Here is an 18,046-nt window from a genome sequence, read left to right as displayed (position 1 = left end):
CAAATATACCATGCTACCAATAGTAGGGGAGACTGGGGAAGGGGGAGGTTGTGGCTGGAAGGAGGAACTCTGTACCTTCCAGTTTTTTATAAACCTAAAACTGCTCAAAAACGAATTTTGTTAATTCCAAAAAACAGTCTTCAAACTACAGGTTTTTTTTTTTTTTTTTTTGCGGTACGCGGGTCTCTCAACTGTTGTGGCCCCTCCCATTGCGGAGCACAGGCTCCGGACATGCAGGCTCAGCGGCCATGGCTCACGGGCCCAGCCGCTCCGCGGCATGTGGGATCTTCCCGGACTGGGGCGCGAATCCATGTCCCCTGCATCGGCAGACGGACTCTCAACCACTGCACCACCAGGAAAGCCCTACAAGTATTTCTTAAAGGCCTCTTATGTGTTAGAATCTGTTGTTAATGGCAAAGACTCCTGATTATGTCACTGCTCCCAAGTACTTAAAATATAATTGGGAAGATCATGTACACCCATCAAACCGTCAAGTAATAACCCAAGGATTCACACAGTTAAGTGCACAGACGAATGGAATAGATGGAAAATGCTATGACCTTTCAGAGAAGAAAACATTCAGCACGTGGTTAAGAAGGTAAATTTAACTCTCCGCTTAATACTGACTCCAGGAGGAAAGGGGGATGGAGGCTATGCCTGGCTGTGGATAAAGAAAGAGGAGATGAAGAAGAATCATTGTCAGTGGGAGGAGAAACCCCAGCAGTGGGAGCTCATAGAATCTGAGTCAGAGAAACGAAGGTCTGAGTGTGGAGTTCCCAGTGGGAAGTGGTATTTGGGGGCATGGGTATCTTCCTAATCATCATGTTTCTGAACCCCACCTGACTGAAGCTGCCCCTGTCATTCTAGTATGTTCCTGGGCAGAGTCTCCAGTTGATGAAAATAAAAACCAGAACCTTCATAGTCATTGCTTCTGGGAACACCAGCCTGGCTCACTAACCCAGGTGTTGCCTGTTGCAGCTAAGGACGAGTGGCATGAAGGGAGCACTGCATATACTTGCATCTCGGTGTGTCCCTTTGGTCCTCAAACCCCACCTCATGCTCACCCTCCTGAGAAGCCACACAGAAAGAGAGGCAAAGAGAGGGGGACGGAGTAAACACTTGAGTGAGACTTTGGGTGAAACTGTTTATCTACTCTCTCCAACAAAAAGCAATCACAGAGCTTCCCTGGTGGCGCAGTGGTTGAGAGTCCGCCTGCTGATGCAGGGGACACGGGTTCGTGCCCCGGTCCGGGAAGATCCCACATGCTGCGGAGCGGCTGGGCCCGTGAGCCACAATTACTGAGCCTGCGAGTCCGGAGCCTGTGCTCCGCAATGGGAGAAGCCACAACAGTGAGAGGCCCGCGTACCGCAAAAAAAAAAAAAAAATTAAAAAAAAGAATCACAAACAGGTTCTTTTTAATACTGGTCTAGACCAGGTTTTGCAACATTGCAGCTTGCCGATTGCAGTGATAACTGCCTGAGAACAATTAAGCAGACACCAAACATTTCTATCAGGGGAATCTTTTGTCCTAGTCATAAACAGCCATGAGGTTACTTCTTTCTGGAAAAACCTCTTTGGCTGGTTCCATCCCACCTAAGGCTCTAACTTGGTTTGTTCCCACACATTCTGGGTGCGTGAAGCAGCGTGAGCCAGAAGTGGCCCCTCGGATCTCTGAAGGTCCGCAGAGGGGCGTTTTGCAGCTGGCTGCCGTGGTAACTGTGTCCGGTCACTGATTAAAGGCGGAAGCTATGACTCAGCCTGCAAGGCACGGCACCCATCACTCATGATCTGAATTTGCCTTCTGGAAATCCTCTTTTTCCCCAGCTTGGCTATTTGTAGATTGACTCTCTAAATAGCCTTTCTCAGGGGAAGCAATTTCTTCTTAATCTTTAGATCAAAGCACAAATCTGAAAGAGGTCTTATTTTTGAAATCACTAATTTCATATCCTGAATGATCCCTTTATCCACAACAACCCACAATAGTTGTCCAACTGCTCAGCATCTTTCTTTCTGGCTCTTCCATGGTGGATGTATTCATTTAGGAAGGCTTCCTTCAGGCTGGGTCTTCTTGCCCTTCTCTCCTTGCATTCCCATCATCACACCTTAGAATGGTAAGGCTTGCTGTCAGTAAAAGCACTCCCTGTTCCCCCGCGTGGCTGAGTCAGTGCAGCCCTGAGAGGAAGCTTGAAGGAGGCTGTTAAAATCTATTCATAGATGAAAGCCACGTTCCTGCCACAGTGAGAGGTTGCTAATGACGCATGTATAAACCAGGAGTGACTTAGGAGGAGGGGGAAGCTGGAGGGGGCGGGGGGAGAGCAGAAAGGCCGTGGACATAGGATCCAAGAACCACGGCAAAGCTTGATGTGGGCTCTGTCACCTTTTGGTAAGGACAGAATTCTAAGGATACACATTGCTAGCACTAGCTGCTCTGACACAGATTCCATGTCCTTTGTCAGATTTCTCATGCGGAGCGGTGCCCCCGTATATTTTATACACACACACACACACACACACACACACACACACACACACACACACACACAAATACCACTGAACTGCTCAGCTCCATGACACCTGCAAGATTTCTGACCAACTACTGAGGACTCCTGTAAGCATGTGCAGATAAAGGAGAGAGGAGGGTACGGAAGGTGGAGAGGGGAAGACAGTCCTTCATCCTTCATCCATTCAATTGGGATACACTATGTACCAGACTCTGTTCTAGGTGTGAAGAGGTAAATAACACAGTCTGTGTCCCGAAAGAGATTGTAGCATCTTAGAATTTAGACAGTTGTTCAAGATACATTAAAAACAAAAACAAAAACAAAAAAAACCCTCAGAATGTTACTGCTGATACATGGAAAAAAGATCAGGGCTTCCCTGGTGGCGCCTGGAAGAGTCTGCCTGCCGATGCAGGGGACACGGGTTCGTGCCCTGGTCCGGGAAGATCCCACATACCGCGGAGCAGCTGGGCCCGTGAGCCATGGCCGCTGGGCCTGCGCGTCCGGAGCCTGTGCTCCGCAACGGGAGAGGCCACAGCAGTGAGAGGCCCGCATACCACCAAAAAAAAAAAAAAAAAAAGATCAAAAACTTTAGGGCTGTTTGCCACATAAGACTAACATCTTGAATAACGCAATATGCAGGAAAATAGTCCATGGAGTTCATGGAAAGGCAGATTCTGTATTACGCCATCCATCATCAACCATTTATTCAGAGCCTACTACTGCCAGCAGTTATGTGAGCTGCTGGTATGTAACAGATGCCAAGTGTCTCTTGCCCCCTCTTCAGAAGCTCTGAGAGCACTGGAAGCACCTGTGAGGATATGGAGACCATCGTGGACTGAGTGGATGAGTTTGCTACACAGAAAAGTCCTGTTTCCTCAAAAGTGAAAGATGATGAGTTTCCTTAACTGGGATCCTATAAGCCATGCCAGGAAAACATATCAAGGACTCGGGAAGGCAAAGTAGCAGAAGGCCCACTGACCTTGATCGAGTCGGGTTTTGGTCATAGCTCCATCACGATTAGGATTCATTCGGGGCACTCATTCTCCTCATCTGGAGATTAGATTTGATAACCTCTAATATCTCTATCCAATTCAAAAGTTATGATTTTATACTAAGTTAAGATTCCTAATTCCCCAATTTAATAACTCTTTAATACATTATTGAAAGGTAATATAATCCTCACCTGGCACTTTTCCGTGATATTGGCAGCCTCTTCTTCAACTCCCATCACAGTCCTGGCTCCACTCCCTTCCTCAAGCCCATTTTTCTAATATGTCAGGGTTCTGCTGAGGGAGTAGTCCTCTCTTAACTCATGTTAAAGCTTGAAGAAGGAAGATAGTGTGGGATAGTGGCGGAAGTGCCAACTGTAGAACAAGGCCTCGATCCTTCCAACTTTCTCTGTGATTTTGAGAAAGTCAGTTCACTTCTGTGGGCCTCAGTTTCCCTATCTGTGATTTCCCCCACCTACATCCTATACACACATGCCAGTCTGTGTTAGAAACACATGTATCATGAGCAAGAGATAAATCTGCCAGGTTTGGGGATTATTTGCTAAAAATGCCTCCTCTATCTCAATAAATATGAGGTTCAGAAAGATAGCTCAGGGGGGTTAATTCAAATGCAGATTCTAATCCCCATGTTGACTGAATTAGAATTTCAGGGGATAGGGAATTGGCATCATAATTTTAAAAGCTTAGTCAGTAAATTTGATGCACACCAAAAATTAAAAACTTCTGCAGATAGGCATTTGCCTTCATTGATTATATTGGCAGCAATTAACAGCGCCTCTGAATCTTCTCAGGACACTCACAGAAAATGACACTAGTTATGTGACTCGCTGGGGCCAACAGAGAAAGCTGCTGTTCCTAGAAGCTGTATGGGGTAAGGACATAGGAGGGGGTGGCTCCTGTGCCCCAGGCCCTGCCTGTCCCCCAAACTGACGCCCTGACCATTTCAGACCACCCTTCACTCATTTTCAGGGTGTGCAGAGGCATACGGGTTGGGAAGCCCTGGTGTCAGACTGGCGGTGTAGCCAGGGCACGGTGTGGAGGGGATGGGACACAGGAAAATGTGCCAAGTCTCACCCTGGCAGGACTCTGGGAGAGAGCGGACTGGAGGCCAGAGTGGGGGATTCTGCCACATGTGAAAACCGCATCCAGACCCACAGAGCTGGATGGAAAGAGTAAAATAACAAAGTGGGCTGGGTAGACTAGGGTTTAATAAAAACTCTAAAAGCATCACCAGCTATAATTCTGCATATTTCTAGCCCCAGTTATATGCCCATTTTATGGGAGGACCCTGTGCCAGTGAGCTGAGAAGCATCTTCATCCAACCCACAAACACCTACCCTGTGCCAAACACCCTCTTCAGAAACAAAGCAGGATGTACACACAGGGCCAGGAAGTATTCCCACAGGCTTCCCGCATCGCCTGGGGGTTTCTACAAGCCCTATCTTGGCCCAAGGGTCTGCTTTTCAGCAATGGCACCTTCCCTCTTTCCTTCACATTATCTGCTTGTCCACGTCTGAGCTTGGCCAATTCACCTACAGCAGTAGTATCTGAGGGGCAGCCCACGAATGAGCTCATCTTTGCAGTTTCCACAGATTCCAGGAGGGCTTTTGTCTGTTCTTTTGCAACCACATGAACATAAAGTGCATGAATGTCTGAAAAATATGTTTGGGTGCATCTGTGCCCCTCTGGGCAAGGCACAGATTTGGGACACTTTATACTGGAAGATGCTCTGATCTAAGAAATGATATGCTTCTGCATGGCTAAAAAATGCATTATCTGTGTGCACTGAAGAGCCCTTTTTAATCCTTAATTATTATCATTAAACACAAGTGTAAGTGCTCTGGAGTTTCATACCAGGATGGGATCTGTGAACTAGCACTTCAATTTCCCTGAAGGGTTGGCTGAGGGCAGCAGGGAGCAGGCCCACTGAGACTTGGGCATAACCACAGAGCACTCCTTTGAGAGAAATTATTTGAAATTATTTTAGCAACAACTGGTTGGATATTGAAACTTTGTAAACCCTCTGGTTGCAGGCATTGGTGTTCTTCTGGTTCCATAGGTTTAGCTAGGTGACTCGTTGACCGAGGTTACCATAGTCATCCTTGCAAAACCACTAAAGGGAATTCCCCAAATTTTCCTAACCTACCGGGCATCCTTTAAAGGCACAAAATAAAAGCTGTTGAAATAGGTTCTTTGACTTCTTGTATAATCACTTCACTCATGCAATAAACCAAAGCTGGGGCTGTTTGCATTGCTTATGGCACTATTCTGCTTCAAGTCCATGTTTTTGCCGAACCTGCCATGCCATGCTTGCATTGGACTCCTGCTTTAGGCTTAAGACTGTGCTAGATGCTGTGGGAGTTTCAGAAAAATAGAGTCCCTACCATGGAGGAGCTTATAGCCTAAGAACAAAACAAACATTGTCTGGAGCAGTATAGGAAAAGGATCAGAGGCACCAGATTCGTGTCAGGCAGATTGGGTTCAAATTCCTGTTCCCCCACTTTCAGGTTGTCTGAAACTGGGTGCCAGATGTTACCTCCTGAGTTTCTATTTTCTCCACCACAAACTGAGGATAATAATAACTACCTTGAAGGGTAGTTATGAGAATTGAAGTAGTGCTCAAAATGCATTTAGAGCAGAGCCTGATTCCATAGTGGGGGCTCACTACATGGGAGCAAAGATGATGACAATGAAACAACAGTAAACAATAGAGTACTTAGAAGCAAAATAATAAAATATAGACTATAGACTGATAGGAATTTGGAAAAGGGAGAGCCCGTTGGGGTTGAAGCAATCAAAAATGTTTTATGGCGGGCTTCCCTGGTGGCGCAGTGGTTGAGAGTCCGCCTGCCGATGCAGGGGACATGGGTTCGTGCCCCGGTCCGGGAAGATCCCACATGCCGTGGAGCAGCTGGGCCCATGAGCCATGGCCGCTGAGCCTGCGCTTCCGGAGCCTGTGCTCCGCAGCCTGCGCTCCGCAGCGGGAGAGGCCACAGCAGTGAGAGGCCCGCGTACCGCAAAAAAAAAAAAAAAAAAAAATGTTTTATGGTAAAGATGGACCAAAGTTGAGCCTGAAAGGATATGTAGAATTCAGATGGGAGAGGTTAAAAGAGTTGACACTCCGACTGAGCAAAACAACTATAGCTAATAAAGGCTTTCAAAGTGGTCAGCATGACATGTTGTGGTATTCCAGTCAAGGCTTCCAGTTTCAGTATATGACTTTGTCGTGTGATTAAGGCAATCCAGATAGCTCCCAAGAATATGTGCCATTGGAGAGGCATCCAGACTTAATTTCCCAGTGGCCTCTCCTAATTGTTTGATTCTATTATGTTTCCAGGGGTAACACCCTCTGATATTGCAAGCAGTACACTTTAAAATTGAAGGATACAGACGAGATTAAGTTTGCTAATCCACTGACTTTAAACTAGGGAGATTCTCATGGGTTATCTAGGTGGGCCCGATGTAATTACAAAAGATCTTACGTATGAAAGACGGAGGCAGAAGAGGAGGTCAGAGTGTTGTAATGTGAGAAAGACTCAACTCACCACGGCTGACTTTAAAGATGGAGGAAGGGACCCATGTGCCAAGTGATGGGGATGGATTCTAGAAGGATTTTAGAAGCTAGAAAAGGCAAGAAAACTGATCCTCTCCTACAGTCTCCAGAAAGAAGGCTGACAACATTGTGATTTTAGCCTAATGAGACCCTGCTGGACAACTGGCCTCCAGAACTTTAAAATAAGAAATTTGCGTTGTTTTAAGCTACCAAATTTTGGTAATTTGTTACAGCAGTGATAGAAAATTAATACATCAGGGAAAGGTTATTGATGCAGATAGTACAAATCTTCATTGCATGTTTAAATTTCAGCTACCATATTTAAATTTCTAAGAGCTCTTTCTCATACCAAGAAGTTTTTTGTTTCAAACCATCCTATTCTTGCTTTATCTGTATAATAAAAACCAGACAAAGGGAATACTATCTTTAATTTATTTTAAACAAAATAACCCTCAATCTAGAATTCTATATGCAGTTAAAATACCTTTCAGCATTCAGGGCGAAGCAAACATTTTTGGCAGACACTGGTGGTGTTTACCATTCACAGACCCTGTAAAGTTTAATGAGAATTACTAATAGATATACTTTTTTTTTTTTTTTGCAGTACGCGGGCCTCTCACTGCTGTGGTCTCTCCCATTGCGGAGCACAGGCTCCGGACGCGTAGGCTCAGCGGCCATGGCTCACGGGCCCAGCCGCTCCACCGCATGTGGGATCTTCCCGCACCGGGGCACGAACTCGTGTCCCCTGCATCGGCAGGCGGACTCTCAACCACTGCGCCACCAGGGAAGCCCATAGATATACTTTTGAATGAAGGAAATTGAGCACAGAAGCAATTAATGAAGTGCAAATAATAATGGTAATTTTTTTTTAATGGTCAACATGTGGAAAAATCAAAATAATCATTAATTGTTTAAAACCACAAAAATAGTAACAACTAACTTTGGAGGTATAGCTAGAAAGTGGTATGGAAATAGCGGACAACAATATCATGTAATTCAGAAGATAAGTGGTTAAAGCTTTCTAAAATCTCTTACATTATTTGGGAGGAGGGTAGAAGTGTTGATTAGTTTGAGACTAAGTCAAGTATTCATATTAAAATGTGCAGGTAATACTTAAAGGAATAGAACATTACAGTAGTGACAGATCTTCCAATAGTTTTCTGCATCCACCCCTGCTTCAAATGTGCGGTAGTTATTAGACATGCCACTAGGTCTTGTTACTTAATGTATAATAAAGAAATTCATATATTACTGTATTGTTTTTTAAAATTCTTGATAACTAAATTTCTATACAGTTGGCTTCCTTTGTAATCCTATGTAGATTATTTTATGCATTTAAAAACATCTTTCTGAGAAGAGGTCCATAGGCTTCCTCAGACTATACAGTGCAATTCATGGCACAAAAAGTTACAGAACACTTACATGAGAGCCTCTCATTAGCCTTTTTCATCCAAGCTGCTATCAGAAAAGTAGGGATTCTTTCTTTTTTGCCTTATAAAATTGTAAAGCTTCAATGGCTTAAATCCACATTCACAGAGACTGGCTACTAAAAGAAATAAGAGAGGACTCCTCATATAAGCGATATCACACGATATTTTTTACATATATATATATATAAAACTGACTCACTTTGCTGTACTGCAGAAAGTAACACAGCATTGTAAATCAAGTATCTTCCAACTAAAAAAAATAAGAAAGGATTTCTCTGGTCAGATTGAGATATCTGCCATGAGCCGTTAGCATAATTAGGCTAATGCTTCTCTTTTTGTCAAATGGAGAAAATCATAACCATATTGTGTCAGAAAATTCAGAGCACACAGTCTTAAAACCTGTTTTTTTTCTCATCTTATCCAAGATTATATTATCACATAGAGAACTTTAGGGTAATGATTGTAAATGATTTAAAATATGGGCTTTAGATTAAATAGATGAGGACTTGAATCCTGGACTCACTACTTACTAGTTCTGGATGGTTGGGAAGTTATTTTTCAATTCTATCAATGCTCAGTTTTCTCATCTTTAAAATAGTGATAATAAAAATTGCATCACAATTTTGTTGGGCAAATTTATGTATATGTAAAGCATGCAGCACATTACTTGGCTCATAAATATTATTACGTGTATTCATGCAAATTTTGCATTCAAACTAAATAGATATGCAACAAGCTAGTCATGCGTATCTGGGAATAAGTGACCTAACACTAGGCGAATCACAACTAAATAACATTGAGACATTATCCTCCCATTTTTGTTTATTTTCTTCTATTCCTCTGATGGAGTTTAAGTCCTACTAGTGGATTGATATATGAACATCTTAACTTCTGTTTCTGGTTGGTTTTATCTTGTTGAATAATGGAGGTTATTTATCTAGTCAATAGAAATGAAGTTGTAAACATGTTTCTACTTTACCACTCCACTACCTCCATCACCTTGATAGAGTGCTGAAAGCTTCTTCTGAAATGATTTACTTGGTTTTAGGAAGTTTGATAGACACCGGAAACACTCTCATTTTCATTTCAAGTTCAGAGGAAATTGTGTCTCTGCTTTGATACTTTTTTGACTTCACAGATTTAGACAGCTGCTAGGTTAGCCTTTTTATGGTGCAGATGAAGAAGCTAGGACCATGTCAAGCACAGCTTAATTAGCTTTACATATGTTGTCACAAACAATACAATCAATTCAGTAAGACATGAAACCTGGTGGTCTGCCCCCAAAACAACAAAAAAGCCTTCTTTATTTAAAAAAAATTTTTTTAAACATCTTTATTGGAGTATAATTGCTTTGCAATAGTGTGTTAGTTTCTACTTTATAACAAAGTGAATCAGCTATACATATACATATATCCCCATATGCCCTCCCTCTTTCATCTCCCTCCCACCCTCCTTATCCCACCCCTCTAGGTGGTCACAAAGCACGAGCTGATCTCCCTGTGCTATGCGGCTGCTTCCCGCTAGCTATCGATTTTACATTAGATAGTGTATATATGTCCATGCCACTCCCTCACTTCATCCCAGCTTATACTTCCCCCTCCCCGTGTCCTCAAATCCATTCTCCATGTCTGCGTAAAAAGCCTTCTTTAGATCTACCTTTCATGAAGTAGGCATTAAGGAATAATTTCAAGAGGAGTCTCCAAGTAGACAATGACCATTAGTTTAATAGAAAATTGTACTATCTGCCAGTGATGGACATTAATAACCTTAAAGTTGGAATGATCCTGACAGAAGGTAGAACAACTCCTATTTTTTTTAATGAAGAACAGGATTTATTTGATCAAGCAAGAAGAAATCATGTGTTCCCCCTACTTCATACTTTTCCTCAAAGTTATTTTCCATTTGATGTCAATTGTGATACTCTATTAATTAAATTTCTACTCAAAGACAATTACCAGATGCTATCATTTTCTGATGAGCTCTCAGTAACGGGAGAACCAGACAGTCGTGAGATTCTGGTCCTTTATTGGTTGGGGCTGTCAGTAGAAGGGAAGTGCAGTATTTACTATTTAAAGTATTTATATTTGAAAACGTACCTCATATTTCTTAATGAAAAGTGATAATAAGCCCTGTAATAAATACTGACATAGATAAACGAGAGAGGTTGCAGAATTATTTTAAGAGATCAGTGCTTAAGACAAAAAGACATGCCAATAGACACCTCAAAGTCCTTTTTCTTTGGAGCATCTGTGATTTAGTAAATAAATACCAGAGAAAAATCGTTGCAGCTTAATACATACAGCAAAGGCGTTAGCATCTTACTTAGGCTTCCTCCTGTCACCTGATACACTATGCAAAAGCCAGATAAATATTATCCTGTAGTTGTAGAAACAAGAATGAACAGCATGCTTGGGATATCACTTCATAGTCCTCATGGGGATATTGTGTCACCATCGCACCACCTCTCAATCATTTTTTCCTTCTGAATCATTTCAATTCAATTTATGAAAATCACACATGCATGCAATCCGAAGCAGTGTGCAGCTTTTCACTGTTAAAGCCTTTCCTTGGCAGGGGAGAGACAGCTGCTGATACTGGCTTTCCAGACAGCTATTCAGCAGCCTTCAACAGCAGGAGGAAATCAAGTTGAGGAACTAAGTGAGACCAATGACTTCAAGCGTAGAAATTGAAAGGAATTCAGCAGAGTGATAAGACGCTAACTCTGGGCAGCAATGGAAGTCCATGGGCTGCATTTGATTCTAAGCAGGACTGGTGATTCTGAAGAACACTGAAGATCAATCTATTGCAGCTGACCTCAGTAAATCCTCTTTCATTTATTTAATTCCCCACATCTCACAAAGCTGAATTCTTACTCTATTGAAAACTGAGAAAATTCGTAATTCAAAGACTGGCCACAGAAAAGGAGATGTACTGCAGTTAGAGGCACCATTATGGTGAGTGGTAGTAGCAATCAACAGAAGGCAAATATAGAATGTCATGCTTTACGGAGAAATTAGTTCCCTAGTAGCTCATTTCTTGATGTTTTCTATGCATCTTCTGCACCATAGTGACTTTAGGCTAGTAAAGGGATCCTTGGTCTTATTCCTCGCTGAGGAGCCCCGGCTATGGAGGCAACTGGCTTCCATCCCAGTTTAAACTTGAATAAACTCTCAAAGCCTTAGTTTTCTCATCTGTAAAAGGAGGATAATAAGGTTATATCTATTTCATTAACTAATCCCCTGGAAGGTGCTTAACACCGTACTGTGTCATTTATAAACATTCAATATATGTTTACTATTACTGTAAGTGCTGCTTTGGTGGTGATTATGCCATGCCAAGGAGCCGTAAGAATCAATAATATTTTAGCAGCTATTATGTTTCAGACAGTGAGCTAAGAATTTCACATGCATTGTTGTTAGTCCCTTCAGAACTCATGCCAAATACAGCAAAAGCTGTGTTGAGGGGCTGAGATCTGAGAAAGTCGATCTCCTGCAGTTGGTGAGATGCAGTTAATAACCAATGAAATGTGGAAAGCTTGCCCATTTCAGAATTACTTTAGGAGCCCATAAAAGGAAAGCTGTTAGAGATGCAACTCTTCCTACCAGGGACCAAGAATAGAATAGGACTACTCAAAAAGGCACAGTTTCATCTTAGAGTTTCAAAAAACAGCAAATTTTAAATGTAAAATATCAGATTAAGGCATTTTAAATTGGAGAAAAGCCAACTTTGAAAGTTGTAGGTTTGTCAACAGATCTTGGATTTCTGAAGAATTGCTAGACCAGATGATGAAACTCATTAATAATCAGTTTCTCAAACACATGGGTGTTCATAAAGCACAAAAGGAAAAGTACATGCAGCTCAGCTGAATCTCATTCTTCCTCTGTTCAAGTCATCGTAGCAGTATTTAAGCACACAATCAAGACTCAATCTAAGTAAGAGTTAAAAGTCTTTCAGATGCACGTTGGAAAGGTGCTGAACTTTTTTTTTAATGTTGTTTAAATATTGTTATAAGAAAAAGGGGGAAGGAAATGAGAAAAATACTGCCTTGACAAGATTTTTCCATATAGCCCATAAATTATAGGGTTTTATTAGGGGTAACAGATTCCATTTTTTAATGTAAATATCAGTGAGAGACATGTGTCAGTTTTTGCACCTTATTGGTCATTACTTCTTTAGAAAAGATGTTAATATAATTGTGAAAACAGATAGAACTAAGAAAATGGGAAAGTTGAAACCTTTAGGGAAGGTAAAATTGGGTTGGGTTCATCTGTGAGGAGTGAAAATGTTATATAGGGGCATTGAGAGTCTAGAAACTGTAAAAAGATAACTTCACAGGAGGTAGCGAAAAGTTTCATGAAAACAAACAAAGGAGTTAAAAGGAGCCAAAAAGAAATGTATCAACTTGCAAATTCTATGTAACAATAACGCTAGTAACCAGGTAAGTTCCTTGCAAAACTACTTTTTGGGTAAGCAGATCCCTAATGATGGGATCTATCATGTGAGTAAGAAACAAATTCAAGTTGAAGCTAAATGTAAGCAGCTTCTGGGCATTCCTTCACGTGCCTGCCCCTTGCTCCAGGGAAAAGGGCTAATGCCACTGGTAGAGGGGGTTTAGGTGGCGTAACTCAATGGTTTCTAGTCAGGGCTCCCGGAGGTAGACTGAGATTGGCATACACAAGAAATTGTGAGAAGCTGCTAGTTATGAGATATTACTGATTCTTTATTTTTAAAGTGAAGAACATAGATAATATATTAAGTTAACGTGATTGTACAAGATTCAAATAATACAAAAATATGCAGTATATATTCCTCACCTCCTACCTCAAACTTAATCCCTTTCCTGAACATACGTGCGAGTTCACAGCTTCGTGTTTTCCTTTTTGATTCCCGGGATTTAGGTAAGGCTTTTCCCACCCAAAGAAAAATAAATTCTCTTATACTGTCTTCTAAAACTTTTATAATTTTATTTGTAAAACTAGGTTTTAATCCATACATGATATATTTTTACATATGGTGTGAGGGAGAACTTTCTTTTTGAACAATCGATAGCCAATTGTTCCAACATAAGTTATAGAATGGTCTGTCTTTTCTCCAATGACGAGAAAGGCCACTTTGATCATTGAAGTAATAATCATAGTTGGGCCTGTTATTGGACTTTATTTTGTTCTCTTGGCCTACTTACCTATTTATGTGCCCTTACCTACGACTCATAGTTATTATAATTTTATCATATGTTTTCCCTCTGTAAGGCAAGTTCCCTTAGTTGCTACTTTTTAGGGGAAACACATATTCTTGTATACCTCTATCAGATGAAATCAAGAAGCACCTTCAAGTTTTATTTTCTAAAAACTCCCATGGAGTTTTTATTAATTTTTTAGATTACTCGTGGTAAATCTGATATTTTATGATTGCTTATTCTCATCAAGTAATGTGGATTCTCCCCAGTACATTCAAGCCTAATTTTTATGCTCTTAAGTATTATAGATTTCATTGAGTAGGTGTGCTTATTTTTTTATTTTTTCTTACCAGACTGCAGTAGGTTTAATAGTGGCCCCAAAAGATATGTCCAAGTTGTAACCCCCGGAACATGCAAAGGTGACCTTCTTTGGAAAAAAGATCTTTGCACATGTAACTGTGGATCCTGAGATGAGATCACCTTGGATTTAGGGTGGGCCCTACATCCTCCTTATAAAGAGGAGAGAAGACCACGTGAAGACAGAGGCAGAGATTCAAGTCCTGCGAGCCACAAGCCAACGACACCAAGCGGCACCAGCAGCCACTAGAAGCAGGGAACGGATTCTCCCTCAGAGCCTCCACACTTCTGGCTTCCAGCACCGTGAACGTAAGTTTATGCTGCTGCAAGCCACCATTTGTGGCGATTTGTTACAGAGGCCCTAGGACACAAATGCACCAAGCAATAGGTGTTTTCCCACAAGCTTCCTTATACTGTCACGGTATCAGAAACTCAACAGGTTGCAGCTTCTGTCGGAGCTGAGAGAGCAGCTCTCCTAGGGGGAGGGGAACAAATCCCCTAGAACCATCCCAGGGTGATGTAGGACACAAGCCACCCAGCATGCCTGTCCTCCTCTCCCAGCACTGGAGCCAGAGGGCAGATGTCAGGAGTTTCTATAACCTGAGTGCCTCAGTTTACCCATCACTGCAACTCAGCACAGAACCCGATATTCTAGGGCTTACTTGCCCTTATAAAAGCAACAGATAGCCAGAGGCCAAGCAGTGTTTTCTTCTGCCTTCTTGCCACAGAGCGGGCCAGCCATGCTTCTCCGCCCTGCAGTCAACCATTAGTTCTGTGGATGTCCTGGAGCCAGCGCAGCACTTCTGACAAGCCAGTGCCTTTCCGGGCACTGATTTCTACGTGGTGATATTCCGCTTGGCACAAGCAATGAGGTCCAGGAGCCCGATTAACGACTTCATCTCTTCTATGGTCATGTAACAGGGCAGGTCAATTTTATTGAAGAGAATCAGAACTGATGCTTCTTCAAGTTGTTCTGCCGAAAGGAGACCCAGGAGCTGTGCAGAGGATGCAGAGCGCTGGGTGGGGTTAGAGGCATCCACCATGAACAGGAGAGAATGACAGTTTCCATAGTAACTGGACCAGATGGGGCCCATGCACCACCCCCCAGCTCCTGGATGGTGATCTTTCTCTGAGCCGCCATGTCCAGTTAGGTTGGTACCCACCGTGGGCCGCATCGGGGGAGGATCGCCCAGGTTGCCCTTCCCATCCTGGGAGCTCAGCTGTGTAAGGCAGTCAAGGTCTCCATAGTGAGGTGGATGGACCTATAGTCTGTCACACAGAGTGAGGTAAGTCAGAAAGAGAAAAACAAATACCGTATGCTAACACATATATATGGAATCTAAAAAACAAAAAAAGTTCTGAAGAACCTAGTGGCAGGGCAGGAATAAAGACGCAGACGTAGAGAATGGACTTGAGGACACGGGGAGGGGGAAGGGTAAGCTGGGACGAAGTGAGAGAGTGGCATGGACTTATATACACTACCAAACGTAAAATAGATAGCTAGTAGGAAGCAGCGGCATAGCACAGGGAGATCAGCTCGGTGCTTTGTGACCACCTAGAGGGGTGGAATAGGGAGGGTGGGAGGGAGGGAGACGCAAGAGGGAGGGGATATGGGGATATATGTATATGTATAACTGATTCACTTTGTTATAAAGCAGAAACTAACACACCATTGTAAAGCAATTATACTCCAATAAAGGTGCTGGAAAAAAAAAAGGTCTCCGAGCGGGGCCAGGGAGTAAGCACTGGCGGACCCAGCCCCGGGCGCCCCCCACCCTGCTCACCGCCAGCGCCCCCCGGATCGCCGTACCCCCTACCCTGCACGGAAGGATCGTCTGCAAGCGTTTCACCAACAGCGTCTTCCCCAGGCCCATGACACCGAGCCTGCTTATTTTTTTATAATATCCTCTCCAAGGTATTTAGAAGTTCTGCTATTTTAATGGAAATATCTTTATTGAATTTCTTTCATTTTATACATGCATGATGGTTGGTTTTAAAATGTTACACCAATCAAAGAAAATGAATATTCTTAGAATTACATTGTTAATAATACATTAGTTTACAATAATGTATATTGTAAAACAAGAAGAAAAACAGAAACAAAGATTAAACTTTACAGAATGAAAAACAGCCTCTTGCCTCATCCACTCCCAGTCCAGAAACACTGTCATGTCCCTTTTCAATGTTTGGGTTCTTAGTTTTTCTGGTACTTTCCACCATAACTTTAAGTAATAGGCTTTTGGCTTTGTTTCTTGGCTTACCAACGTTAGACACTACCACACATTACCTCCTGCTTTAAGGATGATATAATTCGGCCTCCTGTTTCATGTGGGTACCTGAGAGCTGGTTCATCTACTGGTGAATGCCTGCTGCTTATAACACTGACTCTGGTGGTGATTATGGCTGGCATAGCATGTCTTGCTGGGGTATTCTGAGGACCCTTCTTCTGGGTGTTGCGGCTTCATTTCTTCCTGGGGTCACTGGCTACCTAGAGCACCAACTCTCCTGTGTCCTCTGCTCATTCTCATTGTTTTAGCCCAGGGGAAAGTTCTACTGCTCCTACAAAGACTAACACAAATGATGGTCCTTTCCATCACCCCTGGGAACCCTCCTGCTCTCTTTATTGACTGGATTTTTAATTTGGAGCATTCCCAAAGCCACTGGCCAATCAACCCTTGCAGTGTATTGGGCTATGATGCCCTCCAGTCTTGCGTCTCTGTCAGTCCAATCCTGTTTGATTTCTCTATTTCAGAAACTTCTTAAGATTACCTAGTATGCTAGGAAGATTATTTTCTAACAGTTCAGTTAATGAGTTTTCCTTTTAAATATATAGATTTTTTTTCTTTATTCCAAGGTATTTGAGGAGGGAAGAGAATAGATGCATCTACACCCAGACAGCCATCTTAATCCAACCTTAAATAATATTTTAATATTTTTCCCTTTACAACATGACAGCAGGAGAACCTCCGGGAGTCTCCTAAATGGCTGGGATAAGGTATCAGGAGAACTCTGATGTGTATAACCAGGACTCAGCTAAACACCTCTGCTTCCATTTACAGTTGTACAGCTTTCAGTGCCCTTTATTCATTGACACTAATTGTTTAGTTTAGACTTACAACTGACCATTGCTGAAAGACAAAAAGCTCAAGAACTTTGATCTTGGAACATAAAAGTTAAGGACAGACATAAAGGTAATACCAATGCTATACATTTGCATCAGTGATCTTTGCCTTATCTGTAAGTTAGAATAAACCTTTTGTAGAATATGAAGATGGCTCTACAACTTCCAAAACACTTTTTTTTTTTTTTTTTTTTTTTGCAGTACGCGGGCCTCTCACTGTGGTGGCCTCTCCGGTTGCAGAGCACAGGCTCAGCGGCCATGGCTCACGGGCCCAGCCGCTCCGCGGCATGTGGGATCTTCCCAGACGGGGGCACGAACCCGCGTCCCCTGCATCGGCAGGCGGACTCTCAACCACTGCGCCACCAGGAAAGCCCCAAAAGACATTTTTAAAGCAAAGTATATTATTGTTATATCCAATTTGGGAATAAAGACTAGCCACGTCAAAATGGGCTATATGTAAAGAAATGCTCTCCATGGCACTTTAAAACCTTCTCTCTGATATGGTATTTTAAATACAAAACATAAATATAAACTTCCAAAATTAAAAAAAAATTCTCAGTTGATTTCGTAACAGTTATGAAAGCAAATTTTGTCTCTTTTTGATTGCTAAAACATGTTAAATTTCAACCTACGTTTTCGTACGTATTGTCACTAAACCAACATCATTTGTCATTTGAAAGTTTGTCTGAATTGTATTTTTTATGAAATAATTTATTTCAAGTAAATTAAATTGTGTGCCTTCACACGGTCAGTGTGAAAAGTTGCAATTCGCTTTTTTTCTTCCAGTTTTGTGGAGATATAATTGACATACAGCACTGTGTAAGTTTCAGGCTTACAGCATAATTTGACTTACATAAATCATGAAATGATCATCACAATCAGTTTAGTGGACATCGAT

At 42.2% G+C, this 18,046-nt stretch overlaps 1 protein-coding gene across 1 annotated transcript; it reads right to left on the bottom strand.

Annotated features, from left to right (window-relative positions):
• Positions 1 to 14,786: 14,786 nt before the first annotated feature.
• On the bottom strand, positions 14,787 to 15,901 carry LOC307184841 (ADP-ribosylation factor-like protein 16; the record flags this gene model as incomplete). Its single annotated transcript, XM_079918618.1, is given in 5 exon segments — positions 14,787 to 14,866; positions 14,869 to 15,124; positions 15,127 to 15,171; positions 15,173 to 15,247; positions 15,845 to 15,901. Coding segments are annotated over 5 exon segments (513 nt in total).
• Between the last annotated feature and the right edge of the window lie 2,145 nt (positions 15,902 to 18,046).

Source organism: Stenella coeruleoalba (assembly GCF_951394435.1).
Source record: "Stenella coeruleoalba genome assembly, chromosome: 3".
Lineage (NCBI taxonomy): Eukaryota > Metazoa > Chordata > Mammalia > Artiodactyla > Delphinidae > Stenella > Stenella coeruleoalba.
Note: the sequence above shows the minus strand (reverse complement) of the source record. Positions and strands in the feature narration are given on the sequence as shown.